At 60.1% G+C, this 26,965-nt stretch overlaps 1 protein-coding gene across 5 annotated transcripts in view; it reads left to right on the top strand.

The window, feature by feature from the left end:
* Window positions 1–26,706, top strand: part of CENPP (centromere protein P) — an 81,066-nt gene extending 54,360 nt beyond the window's left edge. For all 5 annotated transcript variants that reach the window (XM_078610746.1, XM_078610742.1, XM_078610745.1 and 2 more), the window contains exons 7-9: window positions 7,103–7,182; window positions 24,096–24,187; window positions 26,293–26,706. In XM_078610746.1, coding sequence (XP_078466872.1) covers window positions 7,103–7,182; window positions 24,096–24,187; window positions 26,293–26,417 — 297 coding nt within the window. In that variant the 3' untranslated portion in view covers window positions 26,418–26,706. The remainder of the gene's footprint in view (window positions 1–7,102; window positions 7,183–24,095; window positions 24,188–26,292) is intronic.
* Window positions 26,707–26,965: the final 259 nt, after the last annotated feature.

Below are 26,965 nucleotides of genomic sequence, written 5' to 3'. Positions count from 1 at the left end.
TTTGGCACCATATGTAGCCAACCGCACTAATCGGAGGGTGGGTGTGTGGGTTAGAGACTATGTGAGTGGGTCACTCGCTATGTGTGTGGGTTAGAGACCACGTGAGTGGGTCACTCACTATGTGAGTCTTATGTATGTATGTTGAACTTCTTTTGCGTGGTACGTAGCCAACCGCGCTAATCGGAGGTGCAGGGGAAGGACAACAGACTGAACAGAAAAATCACTCCTAAAGAAGTGAGTTTGTCAATCTAGATTCTAGATGATGGTGCATAGCTCCCAGTGGGTTCCTAATATTGGAAGGAAGAGCGTTCCAGACGGCCCTAGAAGCACACCTGTAAGCACGCGACGCGGTCACCATCATCTTTGTTAGACTTTTACAGAATATTGGAATTATTTTGTTTTGTTTCTTTTCAAACGGACGCTTCGATGACCAGAGTTCTACGGTTAGCCAAAATCGGCTGCTGCTGCTGCGAGGATGACCTGAGTTTGCGTGCTGATGGTTTATGCTCCTTGACGAGATCGGCGAGGTATTTTGGTACAGTTGTGGCAAGCGAGTTGTTAATTTTGTTGTTTTGATAGCTGTTTTGCTCAAATCGGTCGCAAGAGAGCGACCCCCCCCCCCCCTTCTCCCACCGCCGGTACGATTTCCGGCGAGCTGCCACGGGTGTGCGCCGGAAGGTTGCCGCGTCGCCAGGGATCCCGACCCCGTGCCGTCACCGCGCTCGCCGCTCGGGTTAAACGTGCGGCGACGAGTGATCTCCGATCGTATTTAACGGTCGTAGCCGTGTTCACGCCGATGTTTTTATTTGGTATCCACGTGCGCTGGGCATCGACATCATTTTCCAGCATCGTGGATGTTTGAGCCAGTACCAGTTGCGTTGCTGGGGGGGGTGGGGGGGTGTTGTAGCTATGGAAGGAAACTGGAGAACCCAGAGGAAACTCGTGCAGAGCATGGGGAAAAAAACCTACAACACTCCACATACACACAGGTGCCCGAGTCAAGAATCGAACCCAGGCTCTTCTTGCTCGGATGTGTGAGTGGTACCACTGCGCAACCCAAGTAACAACAACGGCAATCATCGTTTCCATCGTCGTTTCCATCGTCACCTTCATCATCGTGATGACTACTGATGCTGACGGTGGCCTGTTTAGTCCTTCCCCCGCTACCCCCAATCAGCACGGTTGGCTACTTACGGTGTGCGAAAGAAGTTCAACATACATAACACACATGCACACCTCCGCACGCGCGCATGACAAATGATACTGCTGTGTTTTGAGATCCGATTTGCATGAACGATGACGCTGTATAAAATATTAATATATTATTCATGGTTATGAGTATATTTCACTGCATCAGTAGTAGTGTGCAGACGATCACAATTTCCATAAGTGTCGTAATGTAGCTATCCCAGACTCATTCTGTGCAAATCCATGGGTCTCGGTGTGACTTGTCTCTGTCAATCTACGGGTCTCTGCGTGAGTCTACGGGTCTCTGCGTGAGTCTACGGGTCTCTGCGTGAGTCTACGGGTCTCTGCGTGAGTCTACGGGTCTCTGCGTGAGTCTACGGGTCTCTGCGTGAGTCTACGGGTCTCTGCGTGAGTCTTACGGGTCTCTGCGTGAGTCTACGGGTCTCTGCGTGAGTCTACGGGTCTCTGCGTGAGTCTACGGGTCTCTGAGTGAGTCTACGGGTCTCTGCGTGAGTCTACGGGTCTCTGCGTGAGTCTACGGGTCTCTGCGTGAGTCTACGGGTCTCTGCGTGAGTCTACGGGTCTCTGCGTGAGTCTACGGGTCTCTGCGTGAGTATACGGGTCTCTGCGTGAGTTTACGGGTCCCTGCGTGAGTCTACGGGTCTCTGCGTGAGTCTACGGGTCTCTGTGTGAGTCTTACGGGTCTCTGCGTGAGTCTAAGGGTCTCTGCGTGAGTCTACGGATCTCTGCGTGAGTCTACGGGTCCCTGCGTGGGTCTACGGGTCTCTGCGTGTGTCTTACGGGTCTCTGCGTGAGTCTACGGGTCTGTGTGAGTCTACGGGTCTCTGCGTGAGTCTACGGGTCTCTGCGTGAGTCTACGGGTCCCTGCGTGAGTCTACGGGTCTCTGCGTGTGTCTTACGGGTCTCTGCGCGAGTCTACGGGTCTGTGTGAGTCTATGGGTCTCTGAGTCTACGGGTCTCTGTGTGAGTCTACAGGTCTCTGTGTGAGGCTACGGGTCTCTGTGTGAGTCGGTATGAGTCACTGGTGACCAGGCTGAGACCATCACCACTGTACGTTCAAGAACTCGGGTTGTTCGCGGTTGTGCGGCTGTAACCTGGATGCAAACTCGGGGTCTCGGCTGTGCCGGCTCGGCGTCCCTGACCCCTGAGTCAGCCCGGCGTCTCCTGTCCATTACTATTATTATTATATATGCATGTATGTGTATATTATTCATACGCAGATGCGTGTTTGTGCGCGCGTGTCGCTGTGGTGGTGCGCCCACGCGCGGTCGTCGCGCACGCACACCTCCACCCCACCGCCTCCCCTCATCTCCCCCCTGCTGTCGCCGCTCACCACTTTAAGCACTCAAATTCACAAATACAAACAAAAACCCGCACAGCCTCATTTATCTCAATTTTTGCGTGGTGCCCCCGCCGCTTTCTAAAATAATGTTTCTCTTCTCCATCGTTTATGGGTCAGATATTCAGCGGCAATCTGCTGCTGCTGCTGCGGTAGCGGCGCCGCACGCATTTACATTTAGATTCGCTGCGGCACGGCCAGCGCAGGCATTTGCATTTCGTGCAGAGGCAACGCGGACACACGCACACACACACACACGGGGACACACACGGGGACACACACACGCGCACACACACACGGGGACACACACACGGGGACACACACACGCACACACACACATACGGACACGCACACACACACGCACACACACACACGGTACGTATGCACACACACACGCAGGTGTTCACAAAAACAAAGATCCCCCGTATAGCCTGAACAGATTTGGGGCAAGTGCTGTTAGCGAGCACCTATGAAGGCTGGCACGGCACATGAGGGGGTTGGGCGGCCAACGCCACGCCCGTCCGCCTTTGTGTCCCCAGTGGCGATGTTTACACACCGCACCAGGTACTTATTTGAGGCTGAGTCGATCTAGGGGAGGCCCAAGAGCGGTTCAGATAATCGTCGAACTTGGGTCCCCGTGTTTGTAGCGCAGTGCACTAGCTGCTACACGAGCGCTCCACATGCACACACACGCACAGACGCGCACACACAATTTATCGTAGTAGAACAAAATTTTCATTTGAAAGTAAATACATGTTTCTAAAAATAGTCATTAATTACGCGAAGGCGGGTCGTCGCGACGCCTTAGTTTTAAGAGCAGGGGAGAGCAACGTTGGGACTGAGGAGTGCAAACATTTTTATATTTATACACACACACACATTTGTTGGGTTACAAGCAGACGTGGGTTAATAATAATTGAGCACAGTTGGTATTGGCGCTGTCGTTCCTGTAGCGCAAGGCTGTCACGAAGACGGGTGCTGCTGTGTTTTTCACAGACGCAGGCTGCAGTCGTTAGGCAGTGGAAGGGGCGACACTGCTTTTTTGTGTTCTGTTTGTTGTCCTTTCCCCCACACCTCCGATGAGCACGGTTGGCTACGTGCGGTGCAAAAGAAGTTCGGCGTACGTAGGCGCGTACGCGCCGTGTGCGTGATCCAAATTGAGTTATTGGCGGCGTGGTTTTTCGAATTGAGCAAAGTTGGACCGTCACGCCGGAAACACGGCGGCCAAATGACATCGTGGGATCTTTAACATCCCCCCCCGCTCGGTGAAAGCGGACCGCTCGGAGTGGCTTATCACGTGGAAGTTTACGTCAGACAAGTACTCTACACGCATGGTGTTGATTCTTAATTTAGGAGCTTTCGTGACTGCAGGAATTATTCTTTGGTTCTTTTCGGTTAAGTCACGTCTAAAAATAAAATTTTAATTTATTTTAATTTATTATTTTATTTTTAGACGTGACTTAACCGAAAAGAACCAAAGAATGGTGTTGATTCTAAATGTGGAGGGAAAACCCGGAGGACCCGGAGATAAAGACACAACCATGGGGAGAGAAAGAGAGACACGAAAACTCCAAATACAGCAGGCGTCAGGGTTGGATAGAGAACCCACGACCTCCTCCACAGCAGGAGAGGGAGTTAACATCTCGCCATAGTAGCGCCCCATTGTTAACGGTTGAAACTCACGTGCCGCAGTATTAACCAGGGCGGCCTGCCGGACTCGGACCACGATGCGCTGCGACCGCGCTCCCACTGGGCCGGGTCAACTGCACATTAAATAAATAAATAGATAGCGAGCACCGCCCCCCCACGGGTTCTCCGGCAATGCAAACTAACACATGTATAATTAAACGTCACAGCAGCAGCAGCCATCGTAAGAGAACAGGGATTTTAGTTTCGTGTTCATCCGTCTGCTGGATAAGGGTCTCTCCTTGCAGTGCGGGTCACGGGGATGAGTTTGGCCATACTTCACCCTGCCGGTCAGTGCGAGTTGGGGAAGGCGGGCAGCGTGGATGCAGAAGCAGAGAATCGCAGTACAACAATCCGTTTTGCTGCACTGCTCGTACCGTCGTAGCCTCGCAAGCCCTGCGTGACCTATTTGTGCGCAGTGCTCACACATCTCTCCCTCGGCTCAAGCCTCCCGTAACTCACGCGACTTGTGTGGCCAGCCCACCCTGAACCCCTCCCATCTCCCCGTCGCCGCCCACTGTGGAAACACACGCCGCTCCTCCTCTGTGCAGCAGCGGCAGCGTCAAGGCCCTGAAGCAGATTCTTTCTCCCGATCCCCTCATATCTCCTGGCTCTTTTTCTTTTGTGTCTCTGTTTCCTTTCCTTACGTTATATCCATGACGAAATTACAACTAAACATTTTTTTAGTTTACCAGGTAAGGCCCACTAAGCTCTTTAGCTCTTTTTCAGAAACAATCTGGCCACAAATGATAGCTCAACAAAGTCACTTATCACGTGGAAATGTATCGCAGTCAAAAACTCTAAATGCGTAATGTTGATTTTAAGTGTGAAGGGGAAAACCTTAGGACCCACGACTTCCGACACACCAGGCGCGGTAGTGAACAGACTTATAGTCTTCATTAAGACTGGAGGAGGAATCCGATGAGCTCTAAAGCTCCTTTCCACCAATGTCCAGTAGGGCGCGGGTCAGAATGTTCCAGCAACAAACAGTACAAAAATACGTCGGGAGTGCAAAGTCAAAGGAAGGGTAAACAACTCACTTTAAGCCTCAAATCAAGATTGAACTCGCTTTAAAAATCTGTACAAACAAAACTTTTTAAAAATTTTTACCAGGTTAAAGCCCACTTGAGCTATTTAGCTTCTCTTTCTGGCCACAAATGAGGAGCCACGCGGCGGTACGGAGTTGCCGATCCAAGCGACACTCTCCCCGCTCGGCCTGTGCCGGGCCGCCCGAGACGCGACGAGCCAGGACACGTCCCCGTGACATTCGGTCGCAGGCCGGCTCGATCAGAAGCGTTAAACACCGTGACGGGGGATTCAGATTGTATTTATTCATGATAGTTATTATTACACTCGTTTACCCCCCAAAATATTAATTGAGTCTTGTGACTCATTTGTCAGGAGGGTCTTGCCACATTTTCGTAGTTTACGGAGTAGGTGGTGATTGACTTTATTTTTTTTTTTACCAGGTAAAGCACCACTGAGCTGTATACAGCTGTAAATCATAAGCGACCTGGCCACAAACGAACAAGGGCTTAACACGTGGAAATTTGTAGGAGTCAAATCATCTAAACACATGTTGTTGATTCTAAATGTGGAGACAAAAGCTTCGGGACCCGGAGAAAAATCTACACGACCACGGGGAGAGTTTACATGAAAACTCCAAATTTGCAGCAGGCGTCAGGGTCAGGATAGAACCCACGACCTGTATACCAGGCTAGGTAGTTAACATCCCACCACCGTGGCGCCCTGTGTCACCCAATAGAGTAATTTTTACGGGTACATTTTTTTTAACGTGGCCAATTCGGACCGCGACACCGGGAAGGCAGCGGCTCTTGTGAAGCGTACGGCGCGGTCAGCGCTCACATGCGGCATCCATAGGGGGGGAGGGAGCTGCCGCTGGATTCGAACCTCTGCACTGAGCGGCGAATGCCCCCCCCCACCCCCGCTGGCCCGCGGCCCCCCCAGCTTTGAGTCCTCCGCATGGGGGGCGGCTCGCACGATTAGCGCACTCGCGGTACAAATAACGATTCCAAAACAACAGCAACAACGACGGCGGCAGCGGCGATATTCAAGCTGAACCAAACAGAATCCATTCGGGGCACAAAATGTAAAACGGAACACTTCATTATTATTCAACGGTATGTTTTGTCTGCCCCAGGTGCCAGTGACCACACGCTGTTAATATTTTTATTGGAGTGACCGTTGGGCTTGCGAGCGATACGGCGAGAGTGGCGGCAGCATAATGTGTTTTTTTTTTTTCACACACTTAAGCTTTTTCATTTTGCCGGAGTTGATTGTAACGATGCGTATTTGAAATGTGCACCCATATTCATTCTCCATCGCCCGCCCACCCGCCCAGGGATTATAAATTGGTTTTACTTTTCCGAAATGAAGGCTTTCCACTGCTGGCCCAAGAGTCTCACTTAAGCACATTTCTTTTTTGAATTTGTTACGACATGCAGAGTGCCCCATGAAGGTTGATGTTTGTATTTGTTCGTCCGCTGTGTATTTGATTTTTGGCGAGCAGTTGCACGCATAAAAGCGAGGCTGCCTGGATTGTAGCGGAGTCGTGTTCAGTTGTGGAATTGGCACCTAAACATCACCGCATGCTGCACCACTTACAATCCCACAATCACCACTTACAATCCCACAATCGCCACTTACAATCCCACAATCGCCACGTACAATCCCACAATCGCCACTTACAATCCCACAATCACCACTTACAATCCCACAATCACCACTTACAATCCCACAATCACCACTTACAATCCCACAATCACCACTTACAATCCCACAATCGCCACTGTGATGTATAAGGCGATCTGTCTGTTCCCCCTCTCGCCCCCCTTTTCCCGGTGCCAGGCCCGGTTCCCCGGCGTGGTTCTGCTCCCGGAGGGTGAATTCGGATCTACCCTGCTCATCCAGAACCCCGCCGTGCCGGGGTACAGCGCGTGTGTGTGTGTGTGACACCGCACCTACGCCACACGGAACCTCGCCTCACCACGCCACACGGCATCACACTGCCACACGCCACACGGCACCACGCCACACGGCACCTCGCCTCACCACGCCACACAGCGTCACACTGCACCGCACCACACCTCACAGCGTCACACTGCACCACACCACGCCACACGGCATCACACCTCACCGTACCACGCCACACGGCACCACGCCACACGTCATCACACTGCACCACACCACACCTACGCCACACTGAGCCCCACGCCACACGGCATCACACCACACCACACGGCATCACACCACACGGCACCACACCACACGGCATCAGACCACACCACGCCACATGGCACCTAATTGCACCGCATCACGCCGCAACATACCGCATCGCACCACCCCACGCGACGCCGCACCGTGCTGTGCCACTGCTCGTTAAGACACCGCAGTGGGAGTCACCACTGCCCAGTCTGGCTCTCCAACAGCACCCCCACTGTGTCACCCTCCCCACTGTGTCACCCTCCCCACTGTGTCACCCTCCCCACTGTGTCACCCTCCCCACTGTGTCACCCTCCCCACTGTGTCACCCTCCCCACTGTGTCACCCTCCCTACTGTGTCATCCTCCCCACTGTGTCACCCTCCCCACTGTGTCACCCTCCCCACTGTGTCACTCCCCCCACTGTGTCACTCCCCCCACTGTGTCACACCTCCCCACTGTGTCACCCTCCCCTCTGTGTCACCCTCCCCACTGTGTCACTCCTCCCCACTGTGTCACCCCTCCCCACTGTGTCACTCCTCCCCACTGTGTCACCCCTCCCCACTGTGTCACCCTCCCCACTGTGTCACCCTCCCCACTGTGTCACCCCTCCTCACTGTGTCACTCCCCTCCACTGTGTCACCCTCCCCACTGTGTCACCCCTCCCCACTGTGTCACCCCTCCCCACTGTGTCACCCTCCCCACTGTGTCACTCCTCCCCACTGTGTCACCCCTCCCCACTGTGTCACCCTTCCCACTGTGTCACCCCTCCCCACTGTGTCACCCCTCCCCACTGTGTCACCCTCCCCACTGTGTCACCCTCCCCACTGTGTCACCCCTCCCCACTGTGTCACCCTCCCCACTGTGTCACCCTACTCACTGTGTCACCCCTCCCCACTGTGCCACTCCTCCCCACTGTGTCACCCCTCCCCACTGTGTCACTCCTCCCCACTGTGTCACCCTCCCCACTGTGTCACCCTCCCCACTGTGTCACTCCCCTCCACTGTGTCACCCCTCCCCACTGTGTCACTCCTCCCCACTGTGTCACCCTCCCCACTGTGTCACCCCTCCCCACTGTGTCACCCCTCCCCACTGTGTCACCCCTCCCCACTGTGTCACCCCTCCCCACTGTGTCACCCTCCCCACTGTGTCACCCCTCCCCACTGTGTCACCCCTCCCCACTGTGTCACTCCCCTCCACTGTGTCACCCCTCCCCACTGTGTCACCCCTCCTCACTGTGTCACCCCTCCCCACTGTGTCACTCCTCCCCACTGTGTCACCCCTCCCCACTGTGTCACCCTCCCCACTGTGTCACCCTCCCCACTGTGTCACTCCTCCCCACTGTGTCACCCCTCCCCACTGTCACCCCTCCCCACTGTGTCACCCCTCCCCACTGTGTCACCCCTCCCCACTGTGTCACCCTCCCCACTGTGTCACCCCTCCCCTCTGTGTCACCCTCCCCACTGTGTCACTCCTCCCCACTGTGTCACCCCTCCCCACTGTGTCACCCTCCCCACTGTGTCACTCCCCCCACTGTGTCACCCCTCCCCACTGTGTCACCCCTCCCCACTGTGTCACTCCCTGCACTGTGTCACCCCTCCCCACTGTGTCACCCTCCCCACTGTGTCACTCCTCCCCACTGTATCACCCCTCCCCACTGTGTCACTCCCCTCTACTGTGTCACCCCTCCCCACTGTGTCACTCCCCCCCACTGTGTCACTCCCCTCCACTGTGTCACCCCTCCCCACTGTCACTCCCCTCCACTGTGTCACCCTCCCCACTGTGTCACCCCTCCCCACTGTGTCACCCCTCCCCACTGTGTCACCCCTCCCCACTGTGTCACACCTCCCCACTGTGTCACCCTCCCCACTGTGTCACCCTCCCCACTGTGTCACCCCTCCCCACTGTGTCACCCCTCCTCACTGTGTCACTCCCCTCCACTGTGTCACCCTCCCCACTGTGTCACCCCTCCCCACTGTGTCACCCCTCTCCACTGTGTCACTTCCCTCCACTGTGTCACTCCCCTCCACTGTGTCACCCCTCCTCACTGTGTCACCCCTCCCCACTGTGTCACCCCTCCCCACTGTGTCACCCTCCCCACTGTGTCACTCCTCCCCACTGTGTCACCCCTCCCCACTGTGTCACCCTTCCCACTGTGTCACCCCTCCCCGCTGTGTCACCCCTCCCCACTGTGTCACCCTCCCCACTGTGTCACCCTCCCCACTGTGTCACCCCTCCCCACTGTGTCACCCTCCCCACTGTGTCACCCTCCCCACTGTGTCACCCTCCTCACTGTGTCACCCCTCCCCACTGTGTCACTCCTCCCCACTGTGTCACCCCTCCCCACTGTGTCACTCCTCCCCACTGTGTCACCCTCCCCACTGTGTCACCCTCCCCATTGTGTCACTCCCCTCCACTGTGTCACCCCTCCTCACTGTGTCACCCCTCCCCACTGTGTCACCCCTCCCCACTGTGTCACCCTCCCCACTGTGTCACTCCTCCCCACTGTGTCACCCCTCCCCACTGTGTCACCCTTCCCACTGTGTCACCCCTCCCCACTGTGTCACCCCTCCCCACTGTGTCACCCTCCCCACTGTGTCACCCTCCCCACTGTGTCACCTCCTCCCCGACTGTGTCACCCTCCCCACTGTGTCCCCCTCCACTTTCACCCCACCCCACTGGTGTCACCCCCCACTGTCACCCTCCCCACTGTGTCACTCCCTCCCCACTGTGTCACCCTCCCCCTCCCCACTGTGTCACCCTCCCCATTGTGTCATTCCCCTCCACTGTGTCACCCCTCCCCACTGTGTCACTCCTCCCCACTGTGTCACCCTCCCCACTGTGTCACCCCTCCCCACTGTGTCACCCCTCCCCATTGTGTCACTCCCTCCCCACTGTGTCACTCCCCCCACTGTGTCACTCACCTCCACTGTGTCACCCCTCCCCACTGTGTCACTGCTCCCCAATGTGTCACTCCCCTCCACTGTGTCACTGCTCCCCACTGTGTCACCCTCCCCACTGTGTCACCCTCCCCACTGTGTCACCCTTCCCCTCTGTGTCACCCTCCCCACTGTGTCACTCCTCCCCACTGTGTCACCCCTCCCTACTGTGTCACCCCTCCCCACTGTGTCACCCCTCCCCACTGTGTCACCCTCCCCACTGTGTCACCCGCTCCACTGTGTCACTCCTCCCCACTGTGTCACCCCTCCCCACTGTGTCACCCTCCCCACTGTGTCACTCCCCCCACTGTGTCACCCCTCCCCACTGTGTCACCCCTCCCCACTGTGTCACTCCCCGCACTGTGTCACCCCTCCCCATTGTGTCACCCTCCCCACTGTGTCACCCTCCCCACTGTGTCACCCTCCCCACTGTGTCACTCCTCCCCACTGTATCACCCCTCCCCACTGTGTCACTCCCCTCCCCACTGTGTCACCCTCCCCACTGTGTCACTCCTCCCCACTGTGTCACTCCTCCCCACTGTGTCACCCCTCCCCACTGTGTCACTCCCCTCCACTGTGTCACTCCCCTCTACTGTGTCACCCCTCCCCACTGTGTCACTCCCCCCCACTGTGTCACTCCCCTCCACTGTGTCACCCCTCCCCACTGTCACTCCCCTCCACTGTGTCACCCTCCCCACTGTGTCACCCCTCCCCACTGTGTCACCCCTCCCGACTGTGTCACCCCTCCCCACTGTGTCATCCTCCCCACTGTGTCACCCCTCCCCACTGTGTCACCCTCCCCACTGTGTCACCCCTCCCCACTGTGTCACCCTCCCCACTGTGTCACCCTCCTCACTGTGTCACCCCTCCCCACTGTGTCACTCCTCCCCACTGTGTCACTCCTCCCCACTGTGTCACTCCTCCCCACTGTGTCACCCTCCCCACTGTGTCACTCCCCTCCACTGTGTCACCCCTCCCCACTGTGTCACTCCTCCCCACTGTGTCACCCTCCCCACTGTGTCACCCCTCCCCACTGTGTCACCCCTCCCCATTGTGTCACCCCTCTCCACTGTGTCACCCCTCCCCACTGTGTCACTCCCCCCACTGTGTCACTCCCCTCCACTGTGTCACCCCTCCCCACTGTGTCACTCCTCCCCACTGTGTCACCCCTCCCCACTGTGTCACCCTCCCCACTGTGTCACCCTCCCCACTGTGTCACCCCTCCTCACTGTGTCACTCCCCTCCACTGTGTCACCCTCCCCACTGTGTCACCCCTCCCCACTGTGTCACCCCTCCCCACTGTGTCACCCTCCCCACTGTGTCACTCCTCCCCACTGTGTCACCCCTCCCCACTGTGTCACCCTTCCCACTGTGTCACCCCTCCCCACTGTGTCACCCCTCCCCACTGTGTCACCCTCCCCACTGTGTCACCCTCCCCACTGTGTCACCCCTCCCCACTGTGTCACCCTCCCCACTGTGTCACCCTACTCACTGTGTCACCCCTCCCCACTGTGCCACTCCTCCCCACTGTGTCACCCCTCCTTACTGTGTCACTCCTCCCCACTGTGTCACCCTCCCCACTGTGTCACCCTCCCCACTGTGTCACTCCCCTCCACTGTGTCACCCCTCCCCACTGTGTCACTCCTCCCCACTGTGTCACCCCTCCCCACTGTGTCACCCCTCCCCACTGTGTCACCCCTCCCCACTGTGTCACCCCTCCCCACTGTGTCACCCCTCCCCACTGTGTCACCCTCCCCACTGTGTCACCCCTCCCCACTGTGTCACCCCTCCCCACTGTGTCACTCCCCTCCACTGTGTCACCCCTCCCCACTGTGTCACCCCTCCTCACTGTGTCACCCCTCCCCACTGTGTCACTCCTCCCCACTGTGTCACCCCTCCCCACTGTGTCACCCTCCCCACTGTGTCACCCTCCCCACTGTGTCACTCCTCCCCACTGTGTCACCCCTCCCCACTGTCACCCCTCCCCACTGTGTCACCCCTCCCCACTGTGTCACCCCTCCCCACTGTGTCACCCTCCCCACTGTGTCACCCCTCCCCTCTGTGTCACCCTCCCCACTGTGTCACTCCTCCCCACTGTGTCACCCCTCCCCACTGTGTCACCCTCCCCACTGTGTCACTCCCCCCACTGTGTCACCCCTCCCCACTGTGTCACCCCTCCCCACTGTGTCACCCCCTGCACTGTGTCACCCCTCCCCACTGTGTCACCCTCCCCACTGTGTCACCCTCCCCACTGTGTCACTCCTCCCCACTGTATCACCCCTCCCCACTGTGTCACTCCCCTCTACTGTGTCACCCCTCCCCACTGTGTCACTCCCCCCCACTGTGTCACTCCCCTCCACTGTGTCACCCCTCCCCACTGTCACTCCCCTCCACTGTGTCACCCTCCCCACTGTGTCACCCCTCCCCACTGTGTCACCCCTCCCCACTGTGTCACCCCTCCCCACTGTGTCACACCTCCCCACTGTGTCACCCTCCCCACTGTGTCACCCTCCCCACTGTCACCCCTCCCCACTGTGTCACCCCTCCTCACTGTGTCACTCCCCTCCACTGTGTCACCCTCCCCACTGTGTCACCCCTCCCCACTGTGTCACCCCTCTCCACTGTGTCACTTCCCTCCACTGTGTCACTCCCCTCCACTGTGTCACCCCTCCTCACTGTGTCACCCCTCCCCACTGTGTCACCCCTCCCCACTGTGTCACCCTCCCCACTGTGTCACTCCTCCCCACTGTGTCACCCCTCCCCACTGTGTCACCCTTCCCACTGTGTCACCCCTCCCCACTGTGTCACCCCTCCCCACTGTGTCACCCTCCCCACTGTGTCACCCTCCCCACTGTGTCACCCCTCCCCACTGTGTCACCCTCCCCACTGTGTCACCCTCCCCACTGTGTCACCCTCCTCACTGTGTCACCCCTCCCCACTGTGTCACTCCTCCCCACTGTGTCACCCCTCCCCACTGTGTCACTCCTCCCCACTGTGTCACCCTCCCCACTGTGTCACCCTCCCCATTGTGTCACTCCCCTCCACTGTGTCACCCCTCCTCACTGTGTCACCCCTCCCCACTGTGTCACCCCTCCCCACTGTGTCACCCTCCCCACTGTGTCACTCCTCCCCACTGTGTCACCCCTCCCCACTGTGTCACCCTTCCCACTGTGTCACCCCTCCCCACTGTGTCACCCCTCCCCACTGTGTCACCCTCCCCACTGTGTCACCCTCCCCACTGTGTCACCCCTCCCCACTGTGTCACCCTCCCCACTGTGTCACCCTCCTCACTGTGTCACCCCTCCCCACTGTGTCACTCCTCCCCACTGTGTCACCCCTCCCCACTGTGTCACTCCTCCCCACTGTGTCACCCTCCCCACTGTGTCACCCTCCCCATTGTGTCACTCCCCTCCACTGTGTCACCCCTCCCCACTGTGTCACTCCTCCCCACTGTGTCACCCTCCCCACTGTGTCACCCCTCCCCACTGTGTCACCCCTCCCCATTGTGTCACCCCTCCCCACTGTGTCACTCCCCCCACTGTGTCACTCACCTCCACTGTGTCACCCCTCCCCACTGTGTCACTGCTCCCCACTGTGTCACTCCCCTCCACTGTGTCACTGCTCCCCACTGTGTCACCCTCCCCACTGTGTCACCCTCCCCACTGTGTCACCCTTCCCCTCTGTGTCACCCTCCCCACTGTGTCACTCCTCCCCACTGTGTCACCCCTCCCCACTGTGTCACCCCTCCCCACTGTGTCACCCTCCCCACTGTGTCACCCGCTCCACTGTGTCACTCCTCCCCACTGTGTCACCCCTCCCCACTGTGTCACCCTCCTCACTGTGTCACTCCCCCCACTGTGTCACCCCTCCCCACTGTGTCACCCCTCCCCACTGTGTCACTCCCCGCACTGTGTCACCCCTCCCCATTGTGTCACCCTCCCCACTGTGTCACCCTCCCCACTGTGTCACCCTCCCCACTGTGTCACTCCTCCCCACTGTATCACCCCTCCCCACTGTGTCACTCCCCTCCCCACTGTGTCACCCTCCCCACTGTGTCACTCCTCCCCACTGTGTCACTCCTCCCCACTGTGTCACCCCTCCCCACTGTGTCACTCCCCTCCACTGTGTCACTCCCCTCTACTGTGTCACCCCTCCCCACTGTGTCACTCCCCCCCACTGTGTCACTCCCCTCCACTGTGTCACCCCTCCCCACTGTCACTCCCCTCCACTGTGTCACCCTCCCCACTGTGTCACCCCTCCCCACTGTGTCACCCCTCCCGACTGTGTCACCCCTCCCCACTGTGTCATCCTCCCCACTGTGTCACCCCTCCCCACTGTGTCACCCTCCCCACTGTGTCACCCCTCCCCACTGTGTCACCCTCCCCACTGTGTCACCCTCCTCACTGTGTCACCCCTCCCCACTGTGTCACTCCTCCCCACTGTGTCACTCCTCCCCACTGTGTCACTCCTCCCCACTGTGTCACCCTCCCCACTGTGTCACTCCCCTCCACTGTGTCACCCCTCCCCACTGTGTCACTCCTCCCCACTGTGTCACCCTCCCCACTGTGTCACCCCTCCCCACTGTGTCACCCCTCCCCATTGTGTCACCCCTCTCCACTGTGTCACCCCTCCCCACTGTGTCACTCCCCCCACTGTGTCACTCCCCTCCACTGTGTCACCCCTCCCCACTGTGTCACCCTCCCCACTGTGTCACCCTCCCCACTGTGTCACCCTCCCCACTGTGTCACCCTCCCTATTGTGTCATCCTCCCCACTGTGTCACCCTCCCCACTGTGTCACCCTCCCCACTGTGTCACTCCCCCCACTGTGTCACTCCCCCCACTGTGTCACACCTCCCCACTGTGTCACCCTCCCCTCTGTGTCACCCTCCCCACTGTGTCACTCCTCCCCACTGTGTCACCCCTCCCCACTGTGTCACTCCTCCCCACTGTGTCACCCCTCCCCACTGTGTCACCCTCCCCACTGTGTCACCCTCCCCACTGTGTCACCCCTCCTCACTGTGTCACTCCCCTCCACTGTGTCACCCTCCCCACTGTGTCACCCCTCCCCACTGTGTCACCCCTCCCCACTGTGTCACCTCCCCCACTGTGTCACTCCTCCCCACTGTGTCACCCCTCCCCACTGTGTCACCCTTCCCACTGTGTCACCCCTCCCCACTGTGTCACCCCTCCCCACTGTGTCACCCTCCCCACTGTGTCACCCTCCCCACTGTGTCACCCCTCCCCACTGTGTCACCCTCCCCACTGTGTCACCCTACTCACTGTGTCACCCCTCCCCACTGTGCCACTCCTCCCCACTGTGTCACCCCTCCCCACTGTGTCACTCCTCCCCACTGTGTCACCCTCCCCACTGTGTCACCCTCCCCACTGTGTCACTCCCCTCCACTGTGTCACCCCTCCCCACTGTGTCACTCCTCCCCACTGTGTCACCCTCCCCACTGTGTCACCCCTCCCCACTGTGTCACCCCTCCCCACTGTGTCACCCCTCCCCACTGTGTCACCCCTCCCCACTGTGTCACCCTCCCCACTGTGTCACTCCTCCCCACTGTATCACCCCTCCCCACTGTGTCACCCCTCCCCACTGTGTCACTCCCCTCCACTGTGTCACCCCTCCCCACTGTGTCACCCCTCCTCACTGTGTCACCCCTCCCCACTGTGTCACTCCTCCCCACTGTGTCACCCCTCCCCACTGTGTCACCCTCCCCACTGTGTCACCCTCCCCACTGTGTCACTCCTCCCCACTGTGTCACCCCTCCCCACTGTCACCCCTCCCCACTGTGTCACCCCTCCCCACTGTGTCACCCCTCCCCACTGTGTCAGCCTCCCCACTGTGTCACCCCTCCCCTCTGTGTCACCCTCCCCACTGTGTCACTCCTCCCCACTGTGTCACCCCTCCCCACTGTGTCACCCTCCCCACTGTGTCACTCCCCCCACTGTGTCACCCCTCCCCACTGTGTCACCCCTCCCCACTGTGTCACTCCCTGCACTGTGTCACCCCTCCCCACTGTGTCACCCTCCCCACTGTGTCACTCCTCCCCACTGTATCACCCCTCCCCACTGTGTCACTCCCCTCTACTGTGTCACCCCTCCCCACTGTGTCACTCCCCCCCACTGTGTCACTCCCCTCCACTGTGTCACCCCTCCCCACTGTCACTCCCCTCCACTGTGTCACCCTCCCCACTGTGTCACCCCTCCCCACTGTGTCACCCCTCCCCACTGTGTCACCCCTCCCCACTGTGTCACACCTCCCCACTGTGTCACCCTCCCCACTGTGTCACCCTCCCCACTGTGTCACCCCTCCCCACTGTGTCACCCCTCCTCACTGTGTCACTCCCCTCCACTGTGTCACCCTCCCCACTGTGTCACCCCTCCCCACTGTGTCACCCCTCTCCACTGTGTCACTTCCCTCCACTGTGTCACTCCCCTCCACTGTGTCACCCCTCCTCACTGTGTCACCCCTCCCCACTGTGTCACCCCTCCCCACTGTGTCACCCTCCCCACTGTGTCACTCCTCCCCACTGTGTCACCCCTCCCCACTGTGTCACCCTTCCCACTGTGTCACCCCTCCCCGCTGTGTCACCCCTCCCCACTGTGTCACCCTCCCCACTGTGTCACCCTCCCCACTGTGTCACCCCTCCCCACTGTGTCACCCTCCCCACTGTGTCACCCTCCCCACTGTGTCACCTTCCTCACTGTGTCACCCCTCCCCACTGTGTCACTCCTCCCCACTGTGTCACCCCTCCCCACTGTGTCACTCCTCCCCACTGTGTCACCCTCCCCACTGTGTCACCCTCCCCATTGTGTCACTCCCCTCCACTGTGTCACCCCTCCTCACTGTGTCACCCCTCCCCACTGTGTCACCCCTCCCCACTGTGTCACCCTCCCCACTGTGTCACTCCTCCCCACTGTGTCACCCCTCCCCACTGTGTCACCCTTCCCACTGTGTCACCCCTCCCCACTGTGTCACCCCTCCCCACTGTGTCACCCTCCCCACTGTGTCACCCTCCCCACTGTGTCACCCCTCCCCACTGTGTCACCCTCCCCACTGTGTCACCCTCCTCACTGTGTCACCCCTCCCCACTGTGTCACTCCTCCCCACTGTGTCACCCCTCCCCACTGTGTCACTCCTCCCCACTGTGTCACCCTCCCCACTGTGTCACCCTCCCCATTGTGTCATTCCCCTCCACTGTGTCACCCCTCCCCACTGTGTCACTCCTCCCCACTGTGTCACCCTCCCCACTGTGTCACCCCTCCCCACTGTGTCACCCCTCCCCATTGTGTCACCCCTCCCCACTGTGTCACTCCCCCCACTGTGTCACTCACCTCCACTGTGTCACCCCTCCCCACTGTGTCACTGCTCCCCAATGTGTCACTCCCCTCCACTGTGTCACTGCTCCCCACTGTGTCACCCTCCCCACTGTGTCACCCTCCCCACTGTGTCACCCTTCCCCTCTGTGTCACCCTCCCCACTGTGTCACTCCTCCCCACTGTGTCACCCCTCCCTACTGTGTCACCCCTCCCCACTGTGTCACCCCTCCCCACTGTGTCACCCTCCCCACTGTGTCACCCGCTCCACTGTGTCACTCCTCCCCACTGTGTCACCCCTCCCCACTGTGTCACCCTCCCCACTGTGTCACTCCCCCCACTGTGTCACCCCTCCCCACTGTGTCACCCCTCCCCACTGTGTCACTCCCCGCACTGTGTCACCCCTCCCCATTGTGTCACCCTCCCCACTGTGTCACCCTCCCCACTGTGTCACTCCTCCCCACTGTATCACCCCTCCCCACTGTGTCACTCCCCTCCCCACTGTGTCACCCTCCCCACTGTGTCACTCCTCCCCACTGTGTCACTCCTCCCCACTGTGTCACCCCTCCCCACTGTGTCACTCCCCTCCACTGTGTCACTCCCCTCTACTGTGTCACCCCTCCCCACTGTGTCACTCCCCCCCACTGTGTCACTCCCCTCCACTGTGTCACCCCTCCCCACTGTCACTCCCCCTCCACTGTGTCACCCTCCCCACTGTGTCACCCCTCCCCACTGTGTCACCCCTCCCGACTGTGTCACCCCTCCCCACTGTGTCATCCTCCCCACTGTGTCACCCCTCCCCACTGTGTCACCCTCCCCACTGTGTCACCCCTCCCCACTGTGTCACCCTCCCCACTGTGTCACCCTCCTCACTGTGTCACCCCTCCCCACTGTGTCACTCCTCCCCACTGTGTCACTCCTCCCCACTGTGTCACTCCTCCCCACTGTGTCACCCTCCCCACTGTGTCACTCCCCTCCACTGTGTCACCCCTCCCCACTGTGTCACTCCTCCCCACTGTGTCACCCTCCCCACTGTGTCACCCCTCCCCACTGTGTCACCCCTCCCCATTGTGTCACCCCTCTCCACTGTGTCACCCCTCCCCACTGTGTCACTCCCCCCACTGTGTCACTCCCCTCCACTGTGTCACCCCTCCCCACTGTGTCACTCCCTCCCCACTGTGTCACCCCTCCCCACTGTGTCACCCTCCCCACTGTGTCACCCTCCCCACTGTGTCACCCCTCCTCACTGTGTCACTCCCCTCCACTGTGTCACCCTCCCCACTGTGTCACCCCTCCCCACTGTGTCACCCCTCCCCACTGTGTCACCCTCCCCACTGTGTCACTCCTCCCCACTGTGTCACCCCTCCCCACTGTGTCACCCTTCCCACTGTGTCACCCCTCCCCACTGTGTCACCCCTCCCCACTGTGTCACCCTCCCCACTGTGTCACCCTCCCCACTGTGTCACCCCTCCCCACTGTGTCACCCTCCCCACTGTGTCACCCTACTCACTGTGTCACCCCTCCCCACTGTGCCACTCCTCCCCACTGTGTCACCCCTCCTTACTGTGTCACTCCTCCCCACTGTGTCACCCTCCCCACTGTGTCACCCTCCCCACTGTGTCACTCCCCTCCACTGTGTCACCCCTCCCCACTGTGTCACTCCTCCCCACTGTGTCACCCTCCCCACTGTGTCACCCCTCCCCACTGTGTCACCCCTCCCCACTGTGTCACCCCTCCCCACTGTGTCACCCCTCCCCACTGTGTCACCCTCCCCACTGTGTCACCCCTCCCCACTGTGTCACCCCTCCCCACTGTGTCACTCCCCTCCACTGTGTCACCCCTCCCCACTGTGTCACCCCTCCTCACTGTGTCACCCCTCCCCACTGTGTCACTCCTCCCCACTGTGTCACCCCTCCCCACTGTGTCACCCTCCCCACTGTGTCACCCTCCCCACTGTGTCACTCCTCCCCACTGTGTCACCCCTCCCCACTGTCACCCCTCCCCACTGTGTCACCCCTCCCCACTGTGTCACCCCTCCCCACTGTGTCACCCTCCCCACTGTGTCACCCCTCCCCTCTGTGTCACCCTCCCCACTGTGTCACTCCTCCCCACTGTGTCACCCCTCCCCACTGTGTCACCCTCCCCACTGTGTCACTCCCCCCACTGTGTCACCCCTCCCCACTGTGTCACCCCTCCCCACTGTGTCACCCCCTGCACTGTGTCACCCCTCCCCACTGTGTCACCCTCCCCACTGTGTCACCCTCCCCACTGTGTCACTCCTCCCCACTGTATCACCCCTCCCCACTGTGTCACTCCCCTCTACTGTGTCACCCCTCCCCACTGTGTCACTCCCCCCCACTGTGTCACTCCCCTCCACTGTGTCACCCCTCCCCACTGTCACTCCCCTCCACTGTGTCACCCTCCCCACTGTGTCACCCCTCCCCACTGTGTCACCCCTCCCCACTGTGTCACCCCTCCCCACTGTGTCACACCTCCCCACTGTGTCACCCTCCCCACTGTGTCACCCTCCCCACTGTCACCCCTCCCCACTGTGTCACCCCTCCTCACTGTGTCACTCCCCTCCACTGTGTCACCCTCCCCACTGTGTCACCCCTCCCCACTGTGTCACCCCTCTCCACTGTGTCACTTCCCTCCACTGTGTCACTCCCCTCCACTGTGTCACCCCTCCTCACTGTGTCACCCCTCCCCACTGTGTCACCCCTCCCCACTGTGTCACCCTCCCCACTGTGTCACTCCTCCCCACTGTGTCACCCCTCCCCACTGTGTCACCCTTCCCACTGTGTCACCCCTCCCCACTGTGTCACCCCTCCCCACTGTGTCACCCTCCCCACTGTGTCACCCTCCCCACTGTGTCACCCCTCCCCACTGTGTCACCCTCCCCACTGTGTCACCCTCCCCACTGTGTCACCCTCCTCACTGTGTCACCCCACTGTGTCACCCTCCCCACTGTGTCACCCTCCCCACTGTGTCACCCTCCTCACTGTGTCACCCCTCCCCACTGTGTCACTCCTCCCCACTGTGTCACCCCCTCCCCACTGTGTCACTCCTCCCCACTGTGTCACCCTCCCCACTGTGTCACCCTCCCCATTGTGTCACTCCCCTCCACTGTGTCACCCCTCCTCACTGTGTCACCCCTCCCCACTGTGTCACCCCTCCCCACTGTGTCACCCTCCCCACTGTGTCACTCCTCCCCACTGTGTCACCCCTCCCCACTGTGTCACCCTTCCCACTGTGTCACCCCTCCCCACTGTGTCACCCCTCCCCACTGTGTCACCCTCCCCACTGTGTCACCCTCCCCACTGTGTCACCCCTCCCCACTGTGTCACCCTCCCCACTGTGTCACCCTCCTCACTGTGTCACCCCTCCCCACTGTGTCACTCCTCCCCACTGTGTCACCCCTCCCCACTGTGTCACTCCCTCCCCACTGTGTCCACCCCTCCCCACTGTGTCACCCTCCCCATTGTGTCACTCTCCCCTCCACTGTGTCACCCCTCCCCACTGTGTCACTCCTCCCCCACTGTGTCACCCTCCCCACTGTGTCACCCCTCCCCACTGTGTCACCCCTCCCCATTGTGTCACCCCTCCCCACTGTGTCACTCCCCCCCACTGTGTCACTCACCTCCACTGTGTCACCCCTCCCCACTGTGTCACTGCTCCCCACTGTGTCACTCCCCTCCACTGTGTCACTGCTCCCCCACTGTGTCACCCTCCCCACTGTGTCACCCTCCCCCACTGTGTCACCCTTCCCCTCTGTGTCACCCTCCCCACTGTGTCACTCCTCCCCACTGTGTCACCCCTCCCTACTGTGTCACCCCTCCCCACTGTGTCACCCCTCCCCACTGTGTCACCCTCCCCACTGTGTCACCCCGCTCCACTGTGTCACTCCTCCCCACTGTGTCACCCCTCCCCACTGTGTCACCCCTCCTCACTGTGTCACTCCCCCCACTGTGTCACCCCTCCCCACTGTGTCACCCCTCCCCACTGTGTCACTCCCCCGCACTGTGTCACCCCTCCCCATTGTGTCACCCTCCCCACTGTGTCACCCTCCCCACTGTGTCACCCTCCCCACTGTGTCACTCCTCCCCACTGTATCACCCCTCCCCACTGTGTCACTCCCCTCCCCACTGTGTCACCCTCCCCACTGTGTCACTCCTCCCCACTGTGTCACTCCTCCCCCACTGTGTCACCCCCTCCCCACTGTGTCACTCCCCTCCACTGTGTCACTCCCCTCTACTGTGTCACCCCTCCCCACTGTGTCACTCCCCCCCACTGTGTCACTCCCCCTCCACTGTGTCCACCCCTCCCCACTGTCACTCCCCTCCACTGTGTCACCCTCCCCCACTGTGTCACCCCTCCCCACTGTGTCACCCCCTCCCGACTGTGTCACCCCTCCCCACTGTGTCATCCTCCCCACTGTGTCACCCCTCCCCACTGTGTCACCCTCCCCACTGTGTCACCCCCTCCCCACTGTGTCACCCTCCCCACTGTGTCACCCTCCTCACTGTGTCACCCCTCCCCACTGTGTCACTCCTCCCCACTGTGTCACTCCTCCCCACTGTGTCACCCTCCCCACTGTGTCACTCCCCTCCACTGTGTCACCCCTCCCCACTGTGTCACTCCTCCCCACTGTGTCACCCTCCCCACTGTGTCACCCCCTCCCCACTGTGTCACCCCCTCCCCACTGTGTCACCCCCTCTCCACTGTGTCACCCCTCCCCACTGTGTCACTCCCCCCACTGTGTCACTCCCCCTCCACTGTGTCACCCCCTCCCCACTGTGTCACTGCTCCCCACTGTGTCACCTCCCCTCCACTGTGTCACTTCTCCCCACTGTGTCATCCCTACCCATTGTGTCACTCACCTCCACTGTGTCACTCCCCTCCACTGTGTCACCGCTCTCCACTGTGTCACTCCCCCCCACTGTGTCACTCCTCTCCACTGTGTCACTGCGCCACCCTTCCCACTGTGTGAATTTCGACGCCGTGTTGCGGAGGCTCGGGATTCCTAAATCGGCATCTTTATTTGGACTGCCGCAGGAGCAGGAATCCGATGAGCTGTGAAGCTCTTTGTCACAGACGGCCGCCACTGCTCCGCACCGATGTTCCTGGCCGTGTGTGTATTTTTTTTCGTTCCGTTGGTATGTTTCATTGTTTTGGTGACCCGGGTCACGCTTCCAAAATGAGACGTACCCACGGCCCGGTCTCCTCTCGCGTCGCTCTCACCTGGCCAAACAACATCGCCGCGACGGAGCCGGCGCCCGGCCCTTTCTGGTCAAAACATTTTCTACCCTCGGCTATTCTCGTCCGCGGAGGAATGTTCCCGCTCCTTCGCCCCCAAACGGGCGAACCGCGGAGCCGCGTTTCCGAGCAACATCGCGATATGGCCTTGACGGGCAAACGCCCGCCTCTTAACGTGAAAAAAAATCGAAGAATAGCCCGCGTTTATTTTCGTCGTCGTAATGACGGAAGGAGAAAAATAACTCGCGCCGGAATCGCGCCGAGGGATGGGGAAGAGGGGCACATGCGGCGTTGGAACTGTTGAGGCGGGCGGGCGGTGGTCGAGAACAACGATGAAGTGGCAGCAGCCGAGGAATTGAACGACCGCCGAGGAGATGCAGCGATGAAATCAGTTCGTGTGCGGGGATCGATCGTCATCGCTGTTGTTGGTGATGAGGAATAATTGGCAGCCACGGTCATTTTTTGTTGACGCGCGCGCACCTGTGCGTGTGTGCGTGTGTGCGTTTCTTCGTGAATGCTGGTTGTTGCCGTGGTGGTTGGTGGTGGTTGTGGGTGCTGGTGGTGGTGGTTGTCGCGATGGTGGTGAGTGGTGGTAGTTGTTGCCATGGTGGTTGTTGCCGTGGTGGTTGTGGTTGGTGGGTGGTGGTGGTTGTCGCGATGGTGGTGAGTGGTGGTAGTTGTTGCCATGGTGGTTGTTGCCGTGGTGGTTGTGGTTGGTGGGTGGTGGTGGTTGTCGCGATGGTGGTGAGTGGTGGTGGTTGCAATCAAACGAGCTGTCACACACGAGTGGTGATGTTTTTTTTTCTGTAGAGGCCTGCGAAAGTGCGCATGAGTGTCTGTGTGTAGCGGTTAGCGCTACGCTGCGCTACGAACCCGAGTTCGATTCCCGCTCACTGCCAACACCGGTGACGATTATCTGAACCGGTCCTGGGCCTCCCCTAGATCGACTCGGCCTCAAAGGAGTACCTTGTGCGGAGTGTGAACTCATCGCAACTTGGGAGACAAATGCGGTCGGGCGTGGTGCTGACCACCCACCCTGCTGGCGTTCATAGGTGCGACTTGCTAACAGCACTTGCCCCAACAGTCTGTTAAGGCTACACGGGGGATCTTTGTCTTTGTAGGCCCCGCTTCCTCGTGGTGTGGCGGACCGAAGTGCACCCCCACGGCCTCGTGCTGCCCAACATCCAGCTGCACGTCAAGACGACGCAACGCAGTGAGTCGCTCGCACTCATGAACTATCCACCCAGCGCGTCCCCCATTGTCCACCCTGCGCGTCCCCCATTGTCCACCCAGCAAGTCCCCCATTGTCCACCCAGCAAGTCCCCATTGTCCACCCAGCGCGTCCCCCATTGTCCACCCTGCGCGTCCCCCATTGTCCACCCAGCAAGTCCCCCCATTGTCCACCCAGCAAGTCCCCATTGTCCACCCAGCGCGTCCCCCATTGTCCACCCAGCGAGTCCCCATTATCCACCCAGCGCGTCCCCATTGTCCACCCAGCAAGTCTCCCATTGTCCACCCAGCGCGTCCCCCATTGTCCACCCAGCAAGTCCCCCATTGTCCACCCAGCAAGTCCCCATTGTCCACCCAGCAAGTCCCCCATTGTCCACCCAGCGCGTCCCCCATTGTCCACCCAGCAAGTCCCCCATTGTCCACCCAGCAAGTCCCCATTGTCCACCCAGCGCGTCCCCCATTGTCCACCCAGCGAGTCCCCATTATCCACCCAGCGCGTCCCCATTGTCCACCCAGCGAGTCCCCATTGTCCACCCAGCGCGTCCCCCATTGTCCACCCAGCAAGTCTACCATTGTCCACCCAGCGCGTCCCCCATTGTCCACCCAGCGCGTCCCCCATTGTCCACCCAGCAAGTCCCCCATTGTCCACCCAGCAAGTCCCCATTGTCCACCCAGCGCGTCCCCCATTGTCCACCCAGCGAGTCCCCATTATCCACCCAGCGCGTCCCCATTGTCCACCCAGCAAGTCTCCCATTGTCCACCCAGCGAGTCCCCATTGTCCACCCAGCAGGTCCCCATTGTCCACCCAGCGCGTCCCCCATTGTCCACCCAGCGAGTCCCCATTGTCCACCCAGCGCGTCCCCATTGTCCACCCAGCAAGTCTCCCATTGTCCACCCAGCGCGTCTCCATTGTCCACCCAGCGAGTCTCCATTGTCCACCCAGCGAGTCTCCCATTGTCCACCCAGCGAGTCCCCATTGTCCACCCAGCAAGTTTCCCATTGTCCACCCAGCGAGTCTCCATTGTCCACCCAGCGAGTCCCCATTGTCCACCCAGCAAGTCCCCATTGTCCATCCAGCGCGTCCCCATTGTCCACCCAGCAAGTCTCCCATTGTCCACCCAGCAAGTCTCCCATTGTCCACCCAGCGAGTCCCCATTGTCCATCCAGCGCGTCCCCATTGTCCACCCAGCAAGTCTCCCATTGTCCACCCAGCAAGTCTCCATTGTCCACCCAGCGAGTCCCCCATTGTCCACCCAGCAAGTCCCCCATTGTCCACCCAGCGCGTCCCCAATTGTCCATCCAGCGAGTCCCCATTGTCCACCCAGCGCGTCCCCCAATGTCCACCCAGCGCGTCTCCATTGTCCACCCAGCGAGTCCCCCATTGTCCACCCAGCAAGTCCCCATTGTCCACCCAGCGAGTCCCCCATTGTCCACCCAGCGAGTCCCCCATTGTCCACCCAGAAAGTCCCCCATTGTCCACCCAGCAAGTCCCCATTGTCCACCCAGCAAGTCTTCCATTGTCCACTCAGCGCGTCTCCATTGTCCACCAGCGAGTCTCCCATTGTCCACCCAGCGAGTCCCCATTGTCCACCCAGCAAGTCCCCATTGTCCATCCAGCGCGTCCCCATTGTCCACCCAGCAAGTCCCCCATTGTCCACCCAGCGCGTCCCCATTGTCCACCCAGCGCGTCCCCTATTGTCCACCCAGCAAGTCCCCCATTGTCCACCCAAGCACATCGCTGTCCCAGACCCCCCCGCCCTCCTCTCGTCTCTTGGACCGCTCCACCTTGTGGGGCGGGGCGTGCACACGAGGCCAGGGTGGGTGGTGTGCCAGGACCCTCTCGCCCAGCCGGGGCCGGGTGAGCTGGCGAGGGTGCCGAGCTGGCGGCACCGGCGACGCCCAACCCCTAGACGGCGCTCGGTGACAACCGCCCAGCCCCGCGTCAGACACGTCGTGGTCGTCCCTCCTGGTGGACGTTGCCGTGAACATCGAGCTTCGTAGCTGGGTTCCTCCAGGATGAACGAGGCGCGTGATTCTGGTGGCGGTTGTTGTTGTTTGACGGGGGGGGGGTGGCGGCGTCTCTTGCAGTGGAGGAGCAGGGGCTGGGCGCATTGCCGGAGGATGCATCGCGGGCCTTCCAGACCCTGCTGCAGCTGCAGGGCATCGAGACGGCGCTCGCCTGCTTCGTACGCAGCGTGCAGCCCGCGGAGTAGCAGCACAGCGTGCCACGCCACGCCGTGCCCGTGCCAAGCTATACTGTCGCCACCTCACACCACACAACGCCGTGCCACCCGATACACCACACCGCCACACGTACCACGTGACAATTCACCCGCACTTTAATTTGACGCTCGTCCAAATTCGGTGTTTTTACCGTCTCTTTTGTAACGTCGCTTGTGTCTTTCATCGTTGGTTCACGCGACCCCCGGTGTGTATCGACACGGCGCATTTGCTTGCCTTGTTTTTTGTCCGTAAATAATAAACAGCGATCCCCACCCCGTGCACGCATCTGCGAGCGCGTCGATCGCTTCCCCCATCGTCGGGTCGGCCGCACACGCCGGCAGCACCGTTCCCACGGCTCCACCGCCGCCGCCGTGCCCAGCTCGAGATGGCCCGCACAGCGCCGCGTCGCTTCTCGCATCGTGACTCTCTGGTGCGTGATCGTGGGTGTGGCATTGCTGGAGCCTTGTTTTCTTAAAGGAAGGCCATTTTACAACGGGAAAAACGTTGCGTCAGAGTCATCGTGTGGGCGAGGAGCGTG

Source organism: Lampetra planeri, chromosome 34, assembly GCF_965212315.1.
Source record: "Lampetra planeri chromosome 34, kcLamPlan1.2.h2, whole genome shotgun sequence".
Lineage (NCBI taxonomy): Eukaryota > Metazoa > Chordata > Hyperoartia > Petromyzontiformes > Petromyzontidae > Lampetra > Lampetra planeri.
This window is presented reverse-complemented; position numbering and strand designations above follow the sequence as displayed.